The 20,238-nt window shown below is 41.1% G+C and overlaps 1 protein-coding gene across 1 annotated transcript; it reads left to right on the top strand.

Moving 5' to 3' along the window:
* The first annotated feature begins 166 nt into the window (after nt 1-166).
* Nucleotides 167-18,307, top strand: LOC137294517 (probable N-acetylgalactosaminyltransferase 7). Its single transcript, XM_067825551.1, has 13 exons — nt 167-259; nt 3,238-3,374; nt 5,704-5,833; nt 6,779-6,905; nt 7,117-7,283; nt 8,154-8,361; nt 8,854-9,027; nt 9,660-9,777; nt 10,434-10,562; nt 11,187-11,408; nt 12,187-12,258; nt 12,912-13,040; nt 16,597-18,307. The coding sequence occupies exons 2-13, from the start codon at nt 3,243-3,245 to the stop codon at nt 16,714-16,716; spliced, it is 1,728 nt and encodes a 575-aa protein (XP_067681652.1). The 5' UTR covers nt 167-259; nt 3,238-3,242; the 3' UTR covers nt 16,717-18,307.
* The last annotated feature ends 1,931 nt before the right edge of the window (nt 18,308-20,238 follow it).

Genomic DNA, 20,238 nt, shown 5'->3' with positions numbered 1-20,238 from the left:
TTACAGTAACAATTAAGCTGAATTTCCGTAACTATCATGCCTCCCATTGAACCCAGGGGTCGATACATCCACATGTGACCGGATACGTTAGACTGGAGACGAGAACATCGATGCGCAACAGATGGTTGCTATTGATAAGTTGTTAAGAACTTTGAGAGCCAAATCGACGTATTCAGTAATAATATTGAGAACCTTGAAAGCGTTTACTTGGTAACAATCGTATACGTGTACTACAGCGACGAGCAAACGGGATTAGACGGTAAGGATACAAATTAGGCAAACTTTGTTTCGTTTCCAGAAAAGTTCCCATTTTTAAGTTTGTTTTTTTTCAATTTTCAGAATTTGCACATTTATTTCTGCGTCCGAATTCAGTAGTATTGGCTGAAACGGTATTAAGCGCCACTGCCTTATATGTTTTGGCGCCGTGATGTTTAAATGTATGTGCATAACAGCAGGTGTATAAAGGAACAGCCTCCATGGCGAAATGGAGAGATCACTGTTGATGGTGGGTGGTCGCGTCATACCATGACACTGCATACGATGCAGTTTGTGTTGGGCATACGTGGACGAAGGATTGGTGCCGTACAAGGTCCGAAGAACGTGCGGGGTTGCCATGTTAAAACACCATTGTATCATGCAGCCAAACACTACATTAGCGATATGCCTGCTGACAAGAGCCTGCAGACACACACGCAGGAGTTGCCAATGTGTTAGTTATGGAATCCTAGAAAATACACTGACGTCGTGTCGCCCTCATGAAACCAACAAAACGTCAATATTAGCTGAAACAAAACCATGTGACGACATTCTGCGATGACTATAGGATGACATTGCGACAACGTGGCATTGTTGAAGGTCAAAATATGTCGCGTTTTCCAACTGTCACCCAATTTGAAATGAGTGACAAATGCATTAAAATGCCCGTCAATTTTACAATGTAAGGATTCAAGGATTCTGGAGGCAGTACCTGGCAGAAATATTCCCAAGCCTTATATGCGAGCCAGTTGGTTCAGTTCTGCAGGTCAAGGTGCTGCCTTAGCTGATTGCTTGTTACCGTTTCCTGCTGCCATGGGGGTTATTCATACTATCATCCGCCGGTTTGTCACGCAGAGACCGATAGAGTACTGCTGTCATTTAAAATATCTTCTTAAACCATAAATACATATCCTTGTGTCACGGAGGCCTTGTATGTGACATGTTGCTTGTGTGTTGAACATGATCAATATGAATAAACACGTGTGCAAACATGTCCCATATGATATTGCTGATTGTGATCGATAGGCTGTAAGAAGAGAATTTGATTGAACCTTATGGTTCAGAAGAGGCGGTTTGGTATACAACCAAACACAAATAATGCATTCTCTGTGGAGAAAGCCCACTCCGGACGTCTTTCCCAAATTCTATCAAATATACTGAAGACAAAAAGTAACTGTGCATAACCAATCTGAATTTATGAACTGACTTTTAACATCGCATCTCTGTAAGAGTGTGTCACGATGCCTAGTGTGAAATCACTCAGACTGCCATACTATCCTGTCAACCGTTTAACAGTGATTTAGGGAAACGCTACAAATCATGTTACACTTGGAACATTGATACACAGCGCATACCAATGCCATATAGCAGTATATATTCACAATGAGGATTTTATACCAGTGGAATTAATACTGGTTATAAACGAACCTCACATGATTTGCTCGATATTTATATATCTTTGTCAAACCATTTGATATTTCAACTTTGTACACGACCCCCAAAAAACTTAATTTATGGTGCAAGTGGACAACTAGCCAAACACAATGGTTGATATCAGGATTTATTCATATTTTTATCCGTTCTTATAGTTTGCCGTTTACGCTCACATGAATCTGTTCCTGCAGATTATAGAGACCGATGATGAGTCGCCATATGTGGTCATCATAGGCTCAAGTACACATATGTCTTCAGAGATTCTAGGGAATGACTTCCTGACAGATAACCTCTATGTTACATTTCTGTGTAAGTGTTTCTATGCTTGACTTGTGTATTATATGCATGGTATTCCGAATACCTTCTTGGATTAGAAAATTTGTATTTAGAAAATAAAATAATCCAGTTGGATTAGAAAATCGTACAATAGATTTCTCATAATTATGCTAAAAGTTAATGATCTGTCGCTGGAATCGCTGTGGTGATATCTAATGCAATACATGGATCATTCTCTTCTTACAGAGGTTACTTGTCATATCTTCCTACGAACCTCTGTTCTAATACGGCCATATTTCCTGGTTCTCATAAAATCCCCTAGCGGCAAATAATCGCAACACGAATTATCTCCCTTCTTTCTATTCAACCAGACCACGTGTAACATTGACTTACATTCACCTTATCTAATATTAGCGGATGTGGAGACACAAATATCCCTCACTTGTCGGGGACATGTGTTGATGTAACACACAAGAATCTACTGCCTTGTTTGTCCGTGGGCAACGAGTGCGTGGATGAGTGAGTTTAGTTTTAAGCCGCACTCAGCAATATTCCAGTGACATGGCGGCAGTCTGTAAATAATTGAGTCTGGACCAGACAATCCAGTGATCAACAGCAGGAGCACCGATCTGCGCAAGTGGGAACGGATGACATGTGTCAAGCAAGTCAGCGAGCCTGACCACTCCATCCCGTTAGTCGTCTCTTAACGACAAGCATGGGTTGCTGAAGGTGAATACTCTAACCCGGACCTTCACGGGTCAGCCTTAGAGATGAAGCAGAGTCGATAAATTTGCGATTCCTTCCAATGATGATTAATGAATACCCAAATTCTAGAGCTAGTGGTCTAGTTTTAATCAGACATTGAACACTCAATCTAGAATAAGGAGAGGTGGAACCAAACCCCAGAGCACAGCATCCAGCTGAGCACATACATTTCATCCTATATTCTAACGAACATGTCAACATCATTCATAAACGTTAGCGTCGTTATATGTTTGTGTTAACAGCTGTTGTTACAGGGAATTGCACATATGGTGCATTGCTTGTGATTTGCTTAGCCTGAGCGTCCAAAAAGTGAACAAATTTCATCATGCAATGCCTATTTCTGACCGAACGATGGGGTAGCCCAGTGGTTAAAGCGTTCGCTCATGACGTCGAAGATCCCAGTTCGATTCTTCATTCTACAACGCGTGAAGCCCATTTCTGGTTTCCGCCTCTGTGATATATTGCTAAAAGCGGCGTAAAACTCAATTCGCTTACTCGCAATTTCAGACCAGATGACACGGTGCACATGTAGGAGACGCTCTCTCAAAGCATGGATTTTCTGCTTTCTTTGCATTGGTATAATTGGACTTCTAGTCAACTCTGTTATCGTGGAACGGCTTCACGCAAAGATAGGGGTCCGTGAGGTAAGTCACTATAGCTACATAGCTTGAGTACATGTATATGTTGTGTTATGATATAACTGTGACATTTACTGACCATCGTACGTTGATATTGTTTCACAGGAGTGACCGTAAAAGCACGAAAACCATCGGGGGTTACTACAGACTAAATTGGGTAATTGGCGCAAGTGTATACTATACTAAGGCTCCTTGGAAAAATTAAATGTTTCGCAGGCTCATTTTGTTCAAAAGTGACGGGGGGTGTAGGACTTTTTAAAAAAATGTTTGATAGAAAAAAGGGCGAGGAGGCAGGAACACATTTTTTTCTCCAAGAAATACAGCTTGGAAAGTTTACAAGCACGTGTTAATGAGTTGCAGATTCACTCACAGACGTTCTTACAGACACTCTTGAAGTGGACAAATGGATTATCGGTACGCTTTTAAGTCAAAACATAAATGGCAATAAAATTTGTCACGCGCACAAATAAAGGTGACGCGCCGATGCCCGAGAGACATTTCATTTTTTTTATTTAGCCTACATGTAAATGGTTACGGCAGTCGTACATGTGTGTGTATTATAGGAGTGACGACATTGCTTCTCCACTGATATTCGAATTTCGTGGAGTGTAGATCAAATAACAACAAAATATTTCATCTAATATTTTAATTAACAAATACGGTTTGGAACATCAGTCATTTAGTCATTGGGGCCAAAATCACTGTGTATTTTAAATACAAAATACTTGGTGTTATTAGTGGTAAAACGAAACGATTTGGTCAGTGCACGACTTGTTGAAGAGACTCCATCACAACCAAAAAGATGGATGGTGGTAGAATCAGTTTAATCGTGCGTTGAGTATTTGACGTTTATGAAATATGACAGCGTACTCATTGCCGTCTACCTGTTGAAGTCAATGGAAAGATCAATGGGCAGGCAGGGTAAGCGGTAACAGGCGCTGACGGTATGTACAATCGATGAACAAATTTCACAGGTAGTCTGTCAGCTTAGTCATGTCTTTGTGTCATACCAACTAGTGCTGTGACGATGCACCGAACTATCGATGGATTGCAACTCTCCGATAGCAATTAATCGATGGTAGAAACGAAAAACTATCGATGCATCGATAGTATGTGTGACTATCGATAGTTTAGTAAATAACTATCGCTATCGCAGTAGTTGCTTTCCCCCTCATTAGTCACCACTGATACTAACCTTATTCGTGTATCTTAACAACTGCATCATAACAGATGTGACTTTTTCATACCGCCTCCATCAAGGCATCTTTTGCATGTGATCTGTGTCATTCCATCTGTTTCAGATCACTATTGTAATATGCATTTTGGCATCGGTAACATGTAATGGTGTAACAAGTTACATGTGTCTTATTACCTGTATCAGTTTACCCGAATACCTGAGAGTGTAATCTTGCCGCTATCGTGCTGTTGTGCTACAACCCATTTTCTGTACACAGTGGTCTGCGTTTGCATTACATAGTTATGCTGCCACGATCCTACGATCAGAACTATATCCACATCTATACTTCCCCCAACATCAAACTGACAGACTGCAGACTGTCACATTCTCCCAGTAACCAAACCTGTACCATTTTACCTGTTGTACTCTATCAGCATGCTACCTGTGTCGTCTCGCATTCTCACATATGACCCAGTATCATATTACCTGTATTGTCCGATTTTAGCATGAAAATGCAAACTGTTTTTGATGTTCCATTCCAGCATGGCAATAATATTCTGTCGAGCATGACAGCTTCATCATTTTACCTGTATCATTTCGACTCAAGCAATACACCTATATCATGGTACCTGTATCATCTGAACTCAAGCATAACACCTATATCATGATACCTGTATCATTTGAACTCAAGCACAACACCTATATCATGATACCTGTATCATTTGAACCCAAGCACGACACCTATATCATGGTACCTGTATCATTTCGACTCAAACACGACACCTATATCGTGTTTCCAGTATCATTTGAACTCAAGCACGACACCTAATTCGTGTTTTCTGTATCATTTGACCTCAAGCATGGCACATACAACATGTTACCTGAATCGTCATGTTTTCTAGTATAAAAACGTTATAAAAAAGGCTACTTGACTAAAACTTTCCCGAGAGAAAGCTGACTCATACCACAACTGTAACTGTCGTATCAAACAATTTCATATCATAATCGAAAACCCGTTTGCTGTTTCTTCCTTGATATGCCACAATTAAACCTGTACTGTTCGTTCATTACGAGCTTTAGTTTATATTTACACCAATTTCAGATTGTACAAATACTAACATTTCATCAAATAGTAAAGGATTAACTTTAAACCAACAGCTGCCTTCCGTCCCATTTTACTTGAGCAACAAACACAGCCAACAGCAAGCTGCGTCCATGGAAGCGGTGTATAAACAAGGAGAGATGGGAAACTTTGAGCCGCCCTCTGAGCCGGTTCGTACAGGACCAGGTATGTCTGAGAACGCAAAGCAAGAGAGAAAATCCAGATAGGGTACATACGAAAATAGAGTGAAGCAGATATGATTGAGTGAATGACTGAGTTTAGTTTTACGCCGCACTCAGCAATATTCCAGCTATATGGCGGCGGTCTGTAAATAATCGAGTCTCTACCAGACAATCCAGTGATCAACAGCAGGAGCATCGAATTGCGCAATTGGGAACCCATGACATGTGTCAAGCAAGTCAGCGAGCCTGACCATGCGATAACGTTAGACGCCTCTTACGACATGGCTGTAATGAATGCTATCCCCATGGATGTATACTAATTATGCCTTAAAGAGGCAGGTCCAGATAAACAGACAGTAAAGGTGTCAGGCTATCAGGACAATGAGTTAACTTTACTTACATTGGTTACAAATTATCAATGCATTTAAACTATCAATCATTACCTCAGAGTCTTGTGCAAGTTCTGTTGTCCTTCAGGTCTTAAAGCAATGTTACAGGTTATCTGTGTTACAGTCAGACTTGGTGTGCAAGTATCATAGTTGACCGTGTGGCCACCTTAATCCTACATACACAAGGTCGTTTAGAAAGTAGGGAAGTGTAACATATGCTATATTTGGGATAACACTTTCTCAGTAAAGTACAGACTCTAGTATGGAGCGGGTTAGGGAGCTAACTTCGTATGTTGGCGATTGGATGGCTGACTCTCAGGGTTTGGGTTCGATTGGGACTCAACCCAACAAAAGTACTAGAATATATGCTTTACTGACAACGTGTAATCCCAAATAAAACATATTACTACTCAATCGTTTTAACGTTAAGACACACACTTAAAGACAAATGACAAATATAGATAGATGTATAATTCTAGCAATGAACGTGACCTGTTTACTGTTCAGACTTGCAATTCTGACCTGGAATCCTTCACGTTGTTCTGTTATATATACACAAGGTGAGGGGGGACAGCCCATGAAGGTAATGAAAACGGACCTCTCGTCAATACGAGATTATGGCTGCGATATGACAGTGAGTGACATGATATCCCTGGATAGAGCGATTCCCGACACCAGACCCAGAGAGTAAGTCTTTGTCAGTGTCTTGATCAGATAATCCAAGATGTTCCATATTCATAAAATTAACGCCTTTATGTATGACTCAATGCGAAATGCAAACTTGATTGATATTCAAGATTATACGTTTGAAAAGTCACCACAGATTTAATTTTCTGAAATTTTAAGGTAAGACGCTGACCTTACGGTGTATCAATAAGGACTTCCGTTGTTGTTCCAGGTGCAAGTTTTGGCACTACCCGACCAATCTTCCGAGTGCCTCCGTGGTGGTCGTATTCTACAATGAAGGCAATAGCACTCTTCTGAGGACTGTCCACAGCATCATCAACCGCTCCCCGCCATCCCTCTTGAAGGAGGTGGTCCTTGTGGACGACGCTAGTACAATGGGTAGAGACATTCCTTGAAATGCCATAGGCACTTGTTTTTATAACATCTCTCAGCAACATTCCAGCTATATGGCGGCAGTCTGTAAATAACCAAGTCCAATGATCAGCATTATGATCATCGCTCTTCGCAATTAGGATATGATGACATTTCCTCGAGTCGCCTCTAACGATAAACACTTGACCTTGACTCACGCTTAGTCTCTGAATATATATAATTTTGATACTAGCAAACAAACCCATTTAAATTGAAAAGGGAACCAGGGAGACCAGAAATCCTGAACCTGTGGAAATCTAGACTTGTTTCATCTAGGATTTCATCACTGCTGAGAGGGCAAGGCAGTAGGACAAATACTGTGGTTCTGGGACTGTGAAAGACTGGACATACACGGGTTATTGAAGACCAATTCTGACCCGGTCCTGTGCTCTGAACAGGACTGAGTCCCCTGGTTCTGAAAACACACTGAGCAGACACGAATTGCCCAGCATCAAACTCAGAACTGCGTCAGAACCCATTATTGTAGGTTCGAATCGCGGTTTAGGTCAAGGTTTCAAGGTTTGTCAGAACCATACCCGTTCCTTAATATGGTAAGCATCAGAGACCTGTATCGTGACAGGCTTTAACTGCAATAATAAACGCAGTGATATAGCGGGAATGTCGTCAAAACGTTACACCCCGTATGCATTGCGGACTATATCAAGGATTCGCTTTCCCACATAGGTATAATATGTAAAGCCCATTTCTGGTCTCCCGCGCCGTGATACTGATGGAATATTGCTAAAAACGGCGTAAAATTGTCTGACTCATATTGACAAGCTAGTATTCTTCATTGTCTGCATTTGCATAATAACACTTCGTGTGAAAATGTTTCAGGTCATCTTAAAAAGCCACTGGAATCCTACATCAGTCGGTTTAACGGGTTGGTCAAGTTGTACCGAAACGAAGAGAGGCTTGGGCTTATAGGTGCCCGGATGAGGGGTGCAAGGGAGGCAACTGGAGATGTCTTTATCGTGCTTGATTCCCACTGTGAATGTAATACGAACTGGTTACCGCCCTTGCTGCACAGAATTGCCCTCAACAGGTGCTTTATATTTTCTCCTCCCTTGGTATAGGTCATCCTATTTGCAGTTATTTGATAAACAAAACTGAAGTCATTTTGGGTACTTTTAAAATATATTATATCTCGGAACAAACTGAATCCAGCCTACAGGATGGGAAATCTTCACATGAGGCCCATATTTGAAAAAAAAAAAAAAAACCCAAAAAACCCAAACAAACAAACATAAAACCACAACAAACAAACAAACACCCCCCCCCCCCTCCCCAATAACCCACACAATGAATTATTATCTAAACTCAAATCATGAAGTCGCATTCATTCCTTCGCGATCCTGCCAGAAAACAACAACAAAAAACAGCAACAAAAATAAAGAACACATAATAAATACGGATTTGAATTCTACTGCTATCAGTGGTCAGGGCCCAAACTTTCCTGGCTCTCATCGCTAAGATAGTCGTAAGTGCCATGCATCGAAACTCTAGGCCCTGATGAATTTGTGTCATTCTGACCCAGGTCGACTTTGGTACAACCGACTGTTGACGTCATCAGTTACCACGACTTTGCTTACAAGAATATATTCACGAAGATGGTGAAGGGCGTGTTCGACTGGGGCCTTTTGTATAAAGAAATGTATGCATCTGATAAGGAGCAAGCTGAGACATGGAAACACTCTTCCGAGCCTTACGGGTAAATATGACGACCTCGTTTATCCGGTCTCGTTTAAACAGGGTCACGTAGTATCCCTAAATTGAATCTGGATACTTGCAGATTTAGGCAAAAGTGAGTGTAGATCAATTAATTGTGTTCGAATGACTATGGAGAGTGCTTTGCCACTTTGGTTTAAGTATGTATATACATTGTCAAGAGAAGAGGGAGAGCGTTCACTGCGACACGCATATAGTGTAGAGTTAGATCCCTCAGTTGAGCCAGGATTCTCTTACGAAACCAGATCCTCCTCCATTGTTATGATGCTTGGTTTAAATGTGATCATGGGTGATCATCCAGGGGTTAACATAAAAACCCTCCATCACCTGAGATGCTATGATTACACGATGCCATTTAGAAAGTGGTCAAATGTAACATATGTCATATTTGGGATTTCGCTTTCTTTGTGTGCTGGCGATTAGGTGCCTGACTCTGAGGGTGCGGGTTCGAATCCCGGATGGGACTCAACCGAAAAAAAGTACTAGAATTTGTACTTTACTAAGAAAGTGAAATCCCAAATATGACATATGTTGCACCTGAGGTGCTCTTCCAAATTATGACGGTATGATACTGTGTCGTTAAACCTCCGTCAACCACTCAGGCAAATGTTGCAGAACACCAACACACGCTGGCGGGTTGTTTGCTGTGGATCGCAAACACTTCTTTGATATCGGAGGGTACGATGAGAACATCCTGGTGTGGGGAGGAGAAAACTTCCAGCTGTCTTTCAAGGTACCGTATGTTTTCTACTTACAGTGACGTTGTTATTATGGGCTGTCTCTATGCCGACCCTTAGAGAATTGCGTTACTGCAACACCCGTTCATCTTATGAACTGCCATTACTTATGTCTCACACCCTGTCTTACTGCAGTCTGTGGTTATGATTTTGATATAAAATAGATAATCTGGATTAAAACTTTCAAGCCACTGGAACCATATATTCACAGGGGAAATGATTTGTGTATATACAATTGTTGGTGAAGGGGTTTAAGGTGAAGGGGTGAAGTCCGTAATCTATTCAGCGCCAAGATTGGATCATGGGACGAAAGTAGTTCAAATGAAAAGTAACCAAATCTAATTGATGTCAGTACATTTGTCTTTTACTTGACTTTCACTGTCTGAAGATATGCAACATTTTGACTGGGTGTTGAAATTGTGCAGAAGGATACAGAAGAGCTTGGTAAGGCTTTTCTAGCCTAATGCATGTCAGATGATGTTCTCTGTTATCGAGGATGTTTTTTGTTTCGTTCGAAGACATCACAAAATGCTTCATTGGTATCCATTAAAGAGCGTTTCCACGCATTTTGACGTTTACAGAAACAGTGCTTCCGTGCTTATGAAGAACAGACAAACTAGGTTTCACTGTATGTCAGTTGGGTTTTTTCCAGATGTGGATGTGTGGGGGTAGAATGGAGATGGTGCCGTGCTCTAGGGTAGGGCATGTGTACCATTCTGGGATGCCATATTCTCTCAATATTAATAAAAAGAAACCGACCAAAATGTCCGTCATAAAACACGTGAGTATATCATCATCATCATCATCATCATCATCGCCGTCGTCGTCGTCATCATCACCACCATCTCGTAAAATATGTTTGTTGCTAAACGCCGCACAAATTAGTGATTGATCTTATGAGGAAGGAAAAATGACCTCGGGTATCTTTAGCAACCTTTAGTTGCCTTTTTGGCCAAGGAAAGACTGTTGATGACGAAGTCTTACCTGAAATCTAAGATGTCATCAATATATACCAATGACTGTAATAGATCACCTTTATGTGCGAAAAGGGCACTCAAGAATAACAAACAAGGACGGGATTTTAAATCCATAAATAATTACATTTACTGACGTGCGAACGTTGAATATCTGTGCCTTGTTAGTATCAACCAAAACACTTTTCAACCTATTTACGTTGATTTCTGACACATAATCCTAAACCATTAGGTGTGTATTGTATTTTATACTTCAGTTCATATTGGTGCATAAATTCACGCATGAACGCATGAGCAACAAAAGACAAAATAGCCAAGTTTAAAATATATGAATTAATATTTGCGATGAAGATAAATTACATGGCGGCGAAACGTAAATAAAAAAGTAAGCTTCTAACGTGAATTTAACAAATGTTTTTTTCTTATGACAGAATTATCTGCGTGTGGTGGAAGGATGGATGGATGAGTACAAGGAATATTTTTACATCCGGGAACCAGACGTGCGGCACCGCGCACACGAGGTGAATGTCACAGACCAGTTAGAACTCAGGAAGAAACTAGGCTGTAAGAGCTTCAAGTGGTACTTGGACAATGTGGCCTATGGCATCCTGGATCACTTTCCACTACCACCACCGAACAAAGCGTGGGGACATGTGAGTATGGACGTTATGACGTCAGTTCTTACTTTTATCTTTAGTGTGTTTATTTATTTATTTTTTAATGCCGTACACAGCAATATTCAGCTATATGACGGAGCCCTGTAGATAACCGAGCCAGGACCAGACAATCCTGTGATCGGTATGAGCATCGATCCATACAACATGGATGAGATGACATGAGTCAACCAGCCAGCGAGCCCGACCTGCCCACTCGATTTCGTTCTGTACTATTGTCCGTAAGGAATCGTGTCGCTTTGTTATAAAGATATCGTCGAGAGTTGGAACATGTGAGTGAGTGAGTTAGCTTTTACGCCTCTTTTAGCAATACTCCTGCAATATAAAGGCGGGAGACACTAGAAATCGGCTTCAGACACTGTACCCATGTGGGGAATTGAACCCAAGCCATCGACGTGATGAGCGGACGCTTTAACCAATAGACCACCCTACCGTTCCCCCAATCTCACAGAATCCAGATATTAGTGCTTGGCCTTCACATTGTACCAAGGTAGGGAATCAAACCCGGGTCTTTGACGAGACGAGCTGGACCGTGCGGATATTTTGCAAACAACACAACATAAAAGAATAATAGGAAACGACGATAAATCGAATCAGATTCCACAAGACGTAAAAGTCACTACAGTGGCAACACCATGTGCTCAGATAGTATAAGGGTGCTCTGCTTTGTCTGTAGCACTTACCTTTCATACAGTCTGCCTGTAACGTTGCCTCATACGAACACGGTTTGTATAAATGTTCGTATATCGTGTTGCAGATCCAAGAACGAAATGGAAGCCAGTGTTTCGTGAAAGCACGCACTTTGATAGTTGGTTACTGTGGAGGCTCGGTAAGATGTACCTATATTCCTCAAATCTAAATTAAGTAACTACGGTGGGATCAATCCCAATCGCAAAGTTCAAACCCCAAAATATCACATTTCATCATCCATTTTTTTTACCGCTTACGTAGGGGACATAACCCGTCCTCGCCTGCCGCAAAAAGATTTAGAAAACGATATTGCAATAGGAATTGTACCACTGAAATATTAATCAGCTATGAAGTTTATTGAGATGTGAGCTGTGATTTTACAGGCAGCCTTAGTACACAGTAAAACAACACTTTCTTTACTTATTTTTTTATCAGGAGTGAGGAGGTGAGTCAAAAACGAAGCATACCAAATTACGAATGGCAACTTCTTGTTTAAAGAGCGAGGCTTCGATATGGTTGCTAAGCTTCTTAACGGTGTAAGAATATAGTTGTATGCCTCTTTTCTGTCTTAATATGTTTGTTAATCTTTGAAACTGCTCATGTCCTGGTCTGTTTTTGTGTGTTTGCTGATTATACTCTTAATCATTAATCCTCATTTTCATATCTACTGTTTATTACCGTATCAATGTTACGTTTGTACGTTTGTTTCCTTGCGTATATGTGTGTCTATCCTGCTTCACAATCAACCCCATATCATCTGTCGACACTAACGTACGTATATTGATGTTTAAGGTGTTCAGATACAATACTGCCGGGCAGATATCTAACGGGGAATACTGCCTGTTTTACAAAGAGAAATCACAGGTGTTAATGTTTCCCAAATGTCCTGATGGACGCAGTCACCCCTGGGACTGGAACCAGGTAAGGAGAGCTTTGGATAGAAGGAAAGTCTAAGTAAACTTAGCCTCAGTACTTTTCGTTACACTCCACTACTAAAGTCTAACAAAACTTTATGGGAGGTCGCGTCAGGTAACCTTTGAGATTGACCAATCAGAACACAGCTTACCAAATCTCAAAAGTGCACATTCGCACATACCTTTTGAACTTTTTATCTCGAAAAGGTTCGCACCTGAACGATTCCAAATGCTATTTACCGTACGCTCGCTTCCGTGTGTTACACACGGCGTACGCACAACCATGGCAACAGTGAGTAAACAGTCGATGAAAACAGTGTTTTTGGCAATATTCAAGGATGTCATCTTGGGGAAATATGGTATGGTTTGAAACCCCAAAGCGTATATACTGCGGGTCAGATAACTGTTATATGCGGATTTTTGTTTGTGGAGAGTCCCTTCGATCCATAAGTAGTAGCCGTTGTCTGATTGGTTAAATCTATTTAACAGTTTCGCTATTGATTGGGCGGTCACAGGTCGCTCAAAGGTTACCTGACGCGACCTTCTGCTAGGGTTTGTTAGACTCGAAGTGTAACGAATAACATTGAGATTAAGTTTACTTAGATTGGATAGAAGTGCATTAATCTCGTAAAAGGATTGATTGCTTTGGTGAGATCAAGCCATAACGATGTCACTGCATGACACATGCTTCATAATAAACTCATGGGCAAAAGAAACTTATCACCCGACATTATTTGTGTTAAAAACGACAAAAACAAAAAAATGTCAGAAAGAATGTTTATATAAGAAAGATAAGCCATTTACACAGCAAAAACTGTATTTGTTGATGCCCTGTCAATGTTCATGCATGCAGGAAGTGAGGTAGATGACACATGGGGTGGACGTGAAAGTTTACACAGAGGATTGCATTCACAGAGTGTGTGGAAAACTGAATCTTGGAAGTGTCTGAGCACTCAGTACCTAGTGTGTCCACCCCTTGAATCAATGCACGCTAGTACACGTCTCCGCATTGATGTCGTCAAACGCCTGATGACGTCAGGAGGAATCCTCTGCCACAGTTCCAAGAGAACTTGCTCCAATTGTTGGCGATTTGCTGGTGGTTGCTGTCGTTGTCTTAGCTGTCTGTCGAGATGATCCCAGAGGTGTTCAATGGGATTCATGTCTGAGGAACGTGCTGGCCAGGGCAAAACGTTGATGTTGGCGTTGTTGAGGTAATCTTCAACGATTCTGGCAGTATGCGGACGTGCATTGTCCTGTTGCAAAAGAACACCTCTTGGCTGTTGACGCACAAAGGGCAAAACAACTGGCCTCAAGACTTCGTCCCTATACCTTTGGGCTGTCAGATTTCCATGCAGGATGACAAGCTGTGTCCTCTGATCAGCACAAATCCCACCCCACACCATGATACCACCTCCTCCAAATGGGTGCACCTCTTGAATGCAGTTCCTCGCCAATCGCTCACCTCTACGTCGGTATACACGGGCTCGGCCATCATTTCTGTACAAGTTGAAACGACTTTCATCAGTGAAGAGCACTCTCTGCCAGTCACGTCGCTGCCACCGACGTACTGTTCGTGCCCACTGCAGCCGACGTTGACAATGTTGGCGGGTCAAGGGCATTCCACGGAATGGACGGCGAGCTCTGATACCAGCAGCACGGAGACGTCTTAGTACGGTTCGTCTGCTGATGCGGTGTCCCAAGGCTGTGGTCGCCGTTGACGTCGCTGTGACGAATCTGTTCCGTAGGTGTATCGTACGGATATGGCGGTCTTCGGCGGGCGTCGTAACCCTTGGTCTACCTGATCTTGGACGGTCAGTGGTCTGACCTGTCTGCTGAAAACGTCTCAGGAGGTTGCTGATTGTTGCCTGGCTGCAGTGGAATGTTCTGGCAATCTGACGTTGTGACGCCCCCATATGGGCCATACCGATGGCCCTATTGCGTTGCTCCGATGACAGTCGTGGCATAACTTTGATATGCTTTTTGATAATGCATGATTGCACTGTCGAACAGCTGTATTTATGCAACCAATGTGCACGAGAACTTTTGGTTACACTCAAAAAACCTTTTTCACTGTTTTTCGTGCTTTCACGAAAATCACAATATCTCGGGTTTTTTGCTTGCTACTCAGCTTAAAAATGTGTTTTAGCGAATGTTTTCTCAGTATGTTTTACCTAGTTCAGTTTTGTTTAGAAGCGTAAATGGAAATTTTAAAGTGATAAGTTTCTTTTGCCCATGAGTTTACTTTGCAGAGCATTATGACATTGTTTGGCCATGCCGAGCCAGTGAAGATCAGGGTTAGAATTGATCTTCAGAAACATATGCTTGCAAGAGGCGACTAACGGGATCGTGTAGTCAGACTCGCGGACTTTGTTGATACATGTTAGCGATGTGCTCATGATATCAATCTATGGGTTATCTGGTCCAACTGGAATATTGTTTAACGTGACATGAAACAACAAGCACTGAGGCAAATGACGTCACCACTTTACCATATCGTTGCAGAGTTCAAGATGGACGATGTATTCACTGCCCAACTGTTAGGCACACGCAGAGAGAGAATACAAAATTGAAATATCAAATTGTGACAAAATTATTTTCCGATTTGTAAATAAATAAAATTGTATATTAGCAACTCCCTGATGACGGTTCCAAATGAATTCCGGGTATCGGCTACTAAAAGTTAGTACCTTGGTCTTTTTTTCATTCAGTTCATAGGTATATAATGACAGACCTATTATAGTAACAAACGCAAAATACAAGTAAAATAAGCTGATACATTTAAAATATGTTGGCTGAACACAGTCAGATATTGAGATATAGAATCAAAGTAGACCCTGTTTTCTCAAAATGTTCCGTGTCATTGTTTCTTTTACAAATAATTTTGCTGAAAGGAAGATGAATATTAAGGATGATTAATTAATTGTGTATTTTTTCAAAATTGTATATAAACAGAACAGAGAGTGAGTGGGTGTAGTTCTACGGCGCACTCAGTAATATTCCAGCTATATGTCGGCAGTGTGTAAATAATCGAGTCTGGACCTGGCAATTCGGTGATCAACACCGGGGCATCAATCAGCACAATTGGGATCTGATGACATGTGTCAGGAAAGTCAGCGAGCCGATTTCCCGATCCGTTAGTTGCCTCTTACGACATTCATAGTCGTCATGGCAAGCATGGGTTGCTGAAAGCATATTCTACCCTGGACCTTTACGATCAAACACGACAGAGAACATTATCTGGTTTAGTATTTTGCTGTCTTGTAAAGTAACAAATTAAATCAGATATTTTGTTATTTTGATTTGTTGAGGTATTTATTCATCCACGTCGCAAGTTCATTCCAAGGTGTCTTGGTTTAATTACAATTCCAGTATCCGTGACAGACTATTTCCTGCATGTCATTACAAACTGCATGCGTCAGAGTCTATAGTTTCACTTTCAAGATGCCCTTTTTAGAATATGTATATCCATGTAAAATTTAAATTGAAAATCAAGAAGTTAACATTTTTAAAACCATGCCTATAAATACTGAATATCTTATGCCTCGGCCCTTATTTTATTTCAGGAAACGGGTTTAATTCGACATCCGGAATTGAATAAGTGTCTCACCAGTGCCCCGCAAGTGTTTCTTTCTGACTGTGACAAAAACAACCCAAAACAACAGTGGGACATGAAAGCAGCGTGATTGGACAAAGAATAGGAACAACATCTCTGTGATACTGCATTCAAGTGACGCTGATTAGTTACGACCCCGTGAATATTTCATGTGCTCAACTACGCATGCGTGATAAAAGTACACGCATTTTATAGATACAAACTTCCGTTGTCAAGCAAAGAAGTTGTTGTCTATAACTGCGTCTACGCTGTGCTGCTTGACAACGGTGAAAGAATATGTATCGAAATGGCGCTGTACTAGTACATTGAGTGAGTGTGTGAGTGTGTGAGTGTGTAGTTTTACGCCGCTTTTAGCAATTTCCAAGCAACATCACGTAGGGGGAAACCAGATATGGGCTTCACTCATTATATCCATATGCGGAATCGAACCCGGGTCTGCCGCATGAAGCGAGTGCTTTAACCTTCAGGCTACCCCAGCCGCCCTAACTAGTATAGTAGCTTTGGTCCATAAACTACTACTGTCCACGGTGCGAAGCTTGACAACGGTATACTGTGCTAAATATAGTACAGCGTTAGCCTGCATGGAATGCTTGAAATGCACTCTTATATAAATGGAACGATGCTAAGTGACTACAGCAAACAAAAAACTTTGTCGAATTAATATGTATTTGTTTGTTTACTTTATAATTTTCGTGTCTCAAACACAACTGTATGGTTGTCCTGATATCAACAACAGGGGTGTAGATGTAGATTGTCATAGCTGAGATGACATTTGTCGAATGCAGAAATACACCGACTGACAAACAAAAGTACACTCTTAAGTCAGATGGTTGTTAACAACACTGATGAAAAAAACATGGTGATGATGATGATGATGATTATGATGAACAAAACTACCAAAATCTTTCCATATCCATAAGAAATTCCTCAGAATAGCATATTTGTATCAGTGTACAACTGTGATGAGTGAGTGAGTTTAGTTTTACGGCGCACTCAGCAATATTCAAGCTATAAAGCGGCGGTCTGTAAATAATCGAGTCTGGACCAGACAATCCAGTGACCAACAACATGAGCATCGATCTGCGCTATTGGGAACCGATGACATGTGTCAACCAAGTCAGCGAGTCTGACCACTCCATGCCGTTAGTCGCCTCTTACGAGTCGCCTTTTATGGCAAGCATGGGTTGCTGAAGGCCTATTCTACCCCGGGACCTTCACGGATCACAACTGTCATGATGATGATGATGATGATGATGATGATGACCCAAAACTACTAAAACCATTAGATTCCATTTCTAAAAGAAATATCAACGCCCAATGATAGTAACATATTTGATACGAAAATACGTTTTTTAAACATTTTGTTGGCGTTGTTTTGACGACTGTTTCATCCTTTTTAAAAATACTGTGAGTAATATTTTAGTAAAATCAAGTTCTCGCGTGTGTACTTTCTGCGCTCTGACACTGTGCATGAGTTATTGTGAAATTTTAAAAAATAGTTAATTAAATACAAATGTTAGTGAAAAGTGTGTTCCGTAGATTCTACTTCTATCAAAGACAATATCAGAAAATTGCATGCTGATCACTAGACAGTTGCAATGTGGGTGGTGTTCTTAAAAGGACTGTATGTTTAGAACTAAATACACATGAATCTGTTTTTTGCTGTCTTTGTTCTTATTTTTTTTGTGTGTGTGTTTGCTTGTCACACTAAGGATTCAGTTTCGATTTCCAAAGAGGAGTAAATGTTGGTCCCGCTATTTGAAGATGAAAGTTTGACGGGAAATGCAGAATAAAGAGAGGATGCCATTGTCTGGTTAATGTAATACATTGTAGCTTTCGCGAGTTGAGACCTTCGGAATGCGAACCCCTACACACAGACCGAGCCACCAAATCACCAGCATTCAAAGTCTGACTCACTCACCCATCGAGACTCCCACATGTGTGGGTGGTGGGGTAGCCTAGTGGTTAAAGTGTTTGCTCGTCACGCTGAAGACCCGGGTTCCATTCCCTACTTGGGTACAACTTGTAAGGCTCATTTCTGCTGTCTCCCGCCGTAATATTGTTGCAACATTACTAAATGCTGTGTAAAAGTTAACTCGCTCACCCCTCCAAAATGTAAATAAGACAGCTGGCTGTCTAGACCATGTACGTGTACTTTGCTGACCACACAGACCCCGCAGAGCACAGATGTCTGTTGAAATTTCACAATTTCTCTAAAGTCATAAGAAATAATAAAAAAGAATGGCGAGTTGTTAGGGATAATTACAGGCGAACACCGCTTTCTCGATATTTACTAGACCAGGAAAAATATAGACTTATCCGAATATCGACAAATCCGAGTTGGGCATATCACATACCAACATGAAAGAAATGAATGAAAACAAAAGAAAACAGTAGATTGTATGTCTATTATTTATTTGTCCTCGCAAAGATTGCAAATGCACATGGTAATCTTGTCATAGTGTCCATTTTGAAATATACAAAGTTAGATTTACTCCAATTTACTTTACACGAAATGAAGAAATCAGAAAGTTTTAACTGACAGGTATTTGGTGATTTCATGACTGATCAACTATTCTTGATATATAACAAGTCCTTGTGTCATTCGACCTCCATCTCTCGATTCCACAATTGTTCCATCACAATACAATACAATTTTGGTACTAGTCTGGCGACGTCTCAAGATCATTATTAACGTTTTCACTGAGAAAGGTTACATGGTCAGAATCAGACTCGATTCGAGTTGTCCCTGAACCAACTGAACAGGTAGTCTGAATCTTTTCTTTTCTTTTATCGTATAAAGGCTTCGTCACACTTGTTTCGAACTGACAGGAATCAAGGAGAATCAACCAGAAAAATATTTCGAGCCTTGTAAGAGTACGACTCCCAATTACTTCCTGGCGTTTAAGTGGTAGGTTGCCACGTTTTTTATGCGATTCGGTGGTGTTCTGATGACGTCATGACTCATTTGAAGAGCATTCGGGAAGTTCTGAATGTATCCTAGGTGTGTTCGAGGTACATTTAGCTGCATTCCAACTTCAGTCGTAATATCCCGATTCATTTGAAAAATATTCCACCTGAAGTCAAGCAGCAATCGAGATACATTCCAACTCATTCGAGACGCATTCGAGACACTCTTACAGGATTTGCAGTCTTTTCTATTCGCCCTCGAATATGTTCAGAATACTTACAAGCAGTTAGAACATGTAAAACGTCTTAGAATGCAGTTCGAATGCTACTCAAATGACGTTCAATCCACTTCGAATGTACTCGAAGTTTCTGCGGGTGTGCTACAAAATTTGACTCGAATACAGTCGAACACCGTTTAGTCGGACCCCACATATCCGGAAACCCCGCCTTCCAGACAATTTTTATGTGAAACGAATCTTACGTTCATTAATTGTACTCGCTTAACCGGACCCCGCGCTTCCGGACCCGGACGGCGAATTTCCAAACCATTCCCACAGATTTCCATTGACAAATGATCCAGTTATCCGGACGGAGAGATGTGTGCAACGTGGAATGCATTCGGAACGCAGTAAGAAGTTTTATAATTCGGTTCGGATTTCCAGAATTCTCCAGAATGTTTCAT

The sequence above is a fragment of the Haliotis asinina genome, chromosome 8, assembly GCF_037392515.1.
Source record: "Haliotis asinina isolate JCU_RB_2024 chromosome 8, JCU_Hal_asi_v2, whole genome shotgun sequence".
Lineage (NCBI taxonomy): Eukaryota > Metazoa > Mollusca > Gastropoda > Lepetellida > Haliotidae > Haliotis > Haliotis asinina.
Note: the sequence above shows the minus strand (reverse complement) of the source record. Positions and strands in the feature narration are given on the sequence as shown.

Coding starts and splice junctions, on each gene's coding strand:
- LOC137294517 (XM_067825551.1), top strand. CDS start 3,243: ATGACACGGTGCACATGTAGGAGACGCTCTCTCAAAGCATGGATTTTC. Junction 9,028..9,659: donor CACTCTTCCGAGCCTTACGG/GTAAATATGACG, acceptor CAAATGTTGCAG/AACACCAACACACGCTGGCG. Junction 11,409..12,186: donor CGAACAAAGCGTGGGGACAT/GTGAGTATGGAC, acceptor ATCGTGTTGCAG/ATCCAAGAACGAAATGGAAG.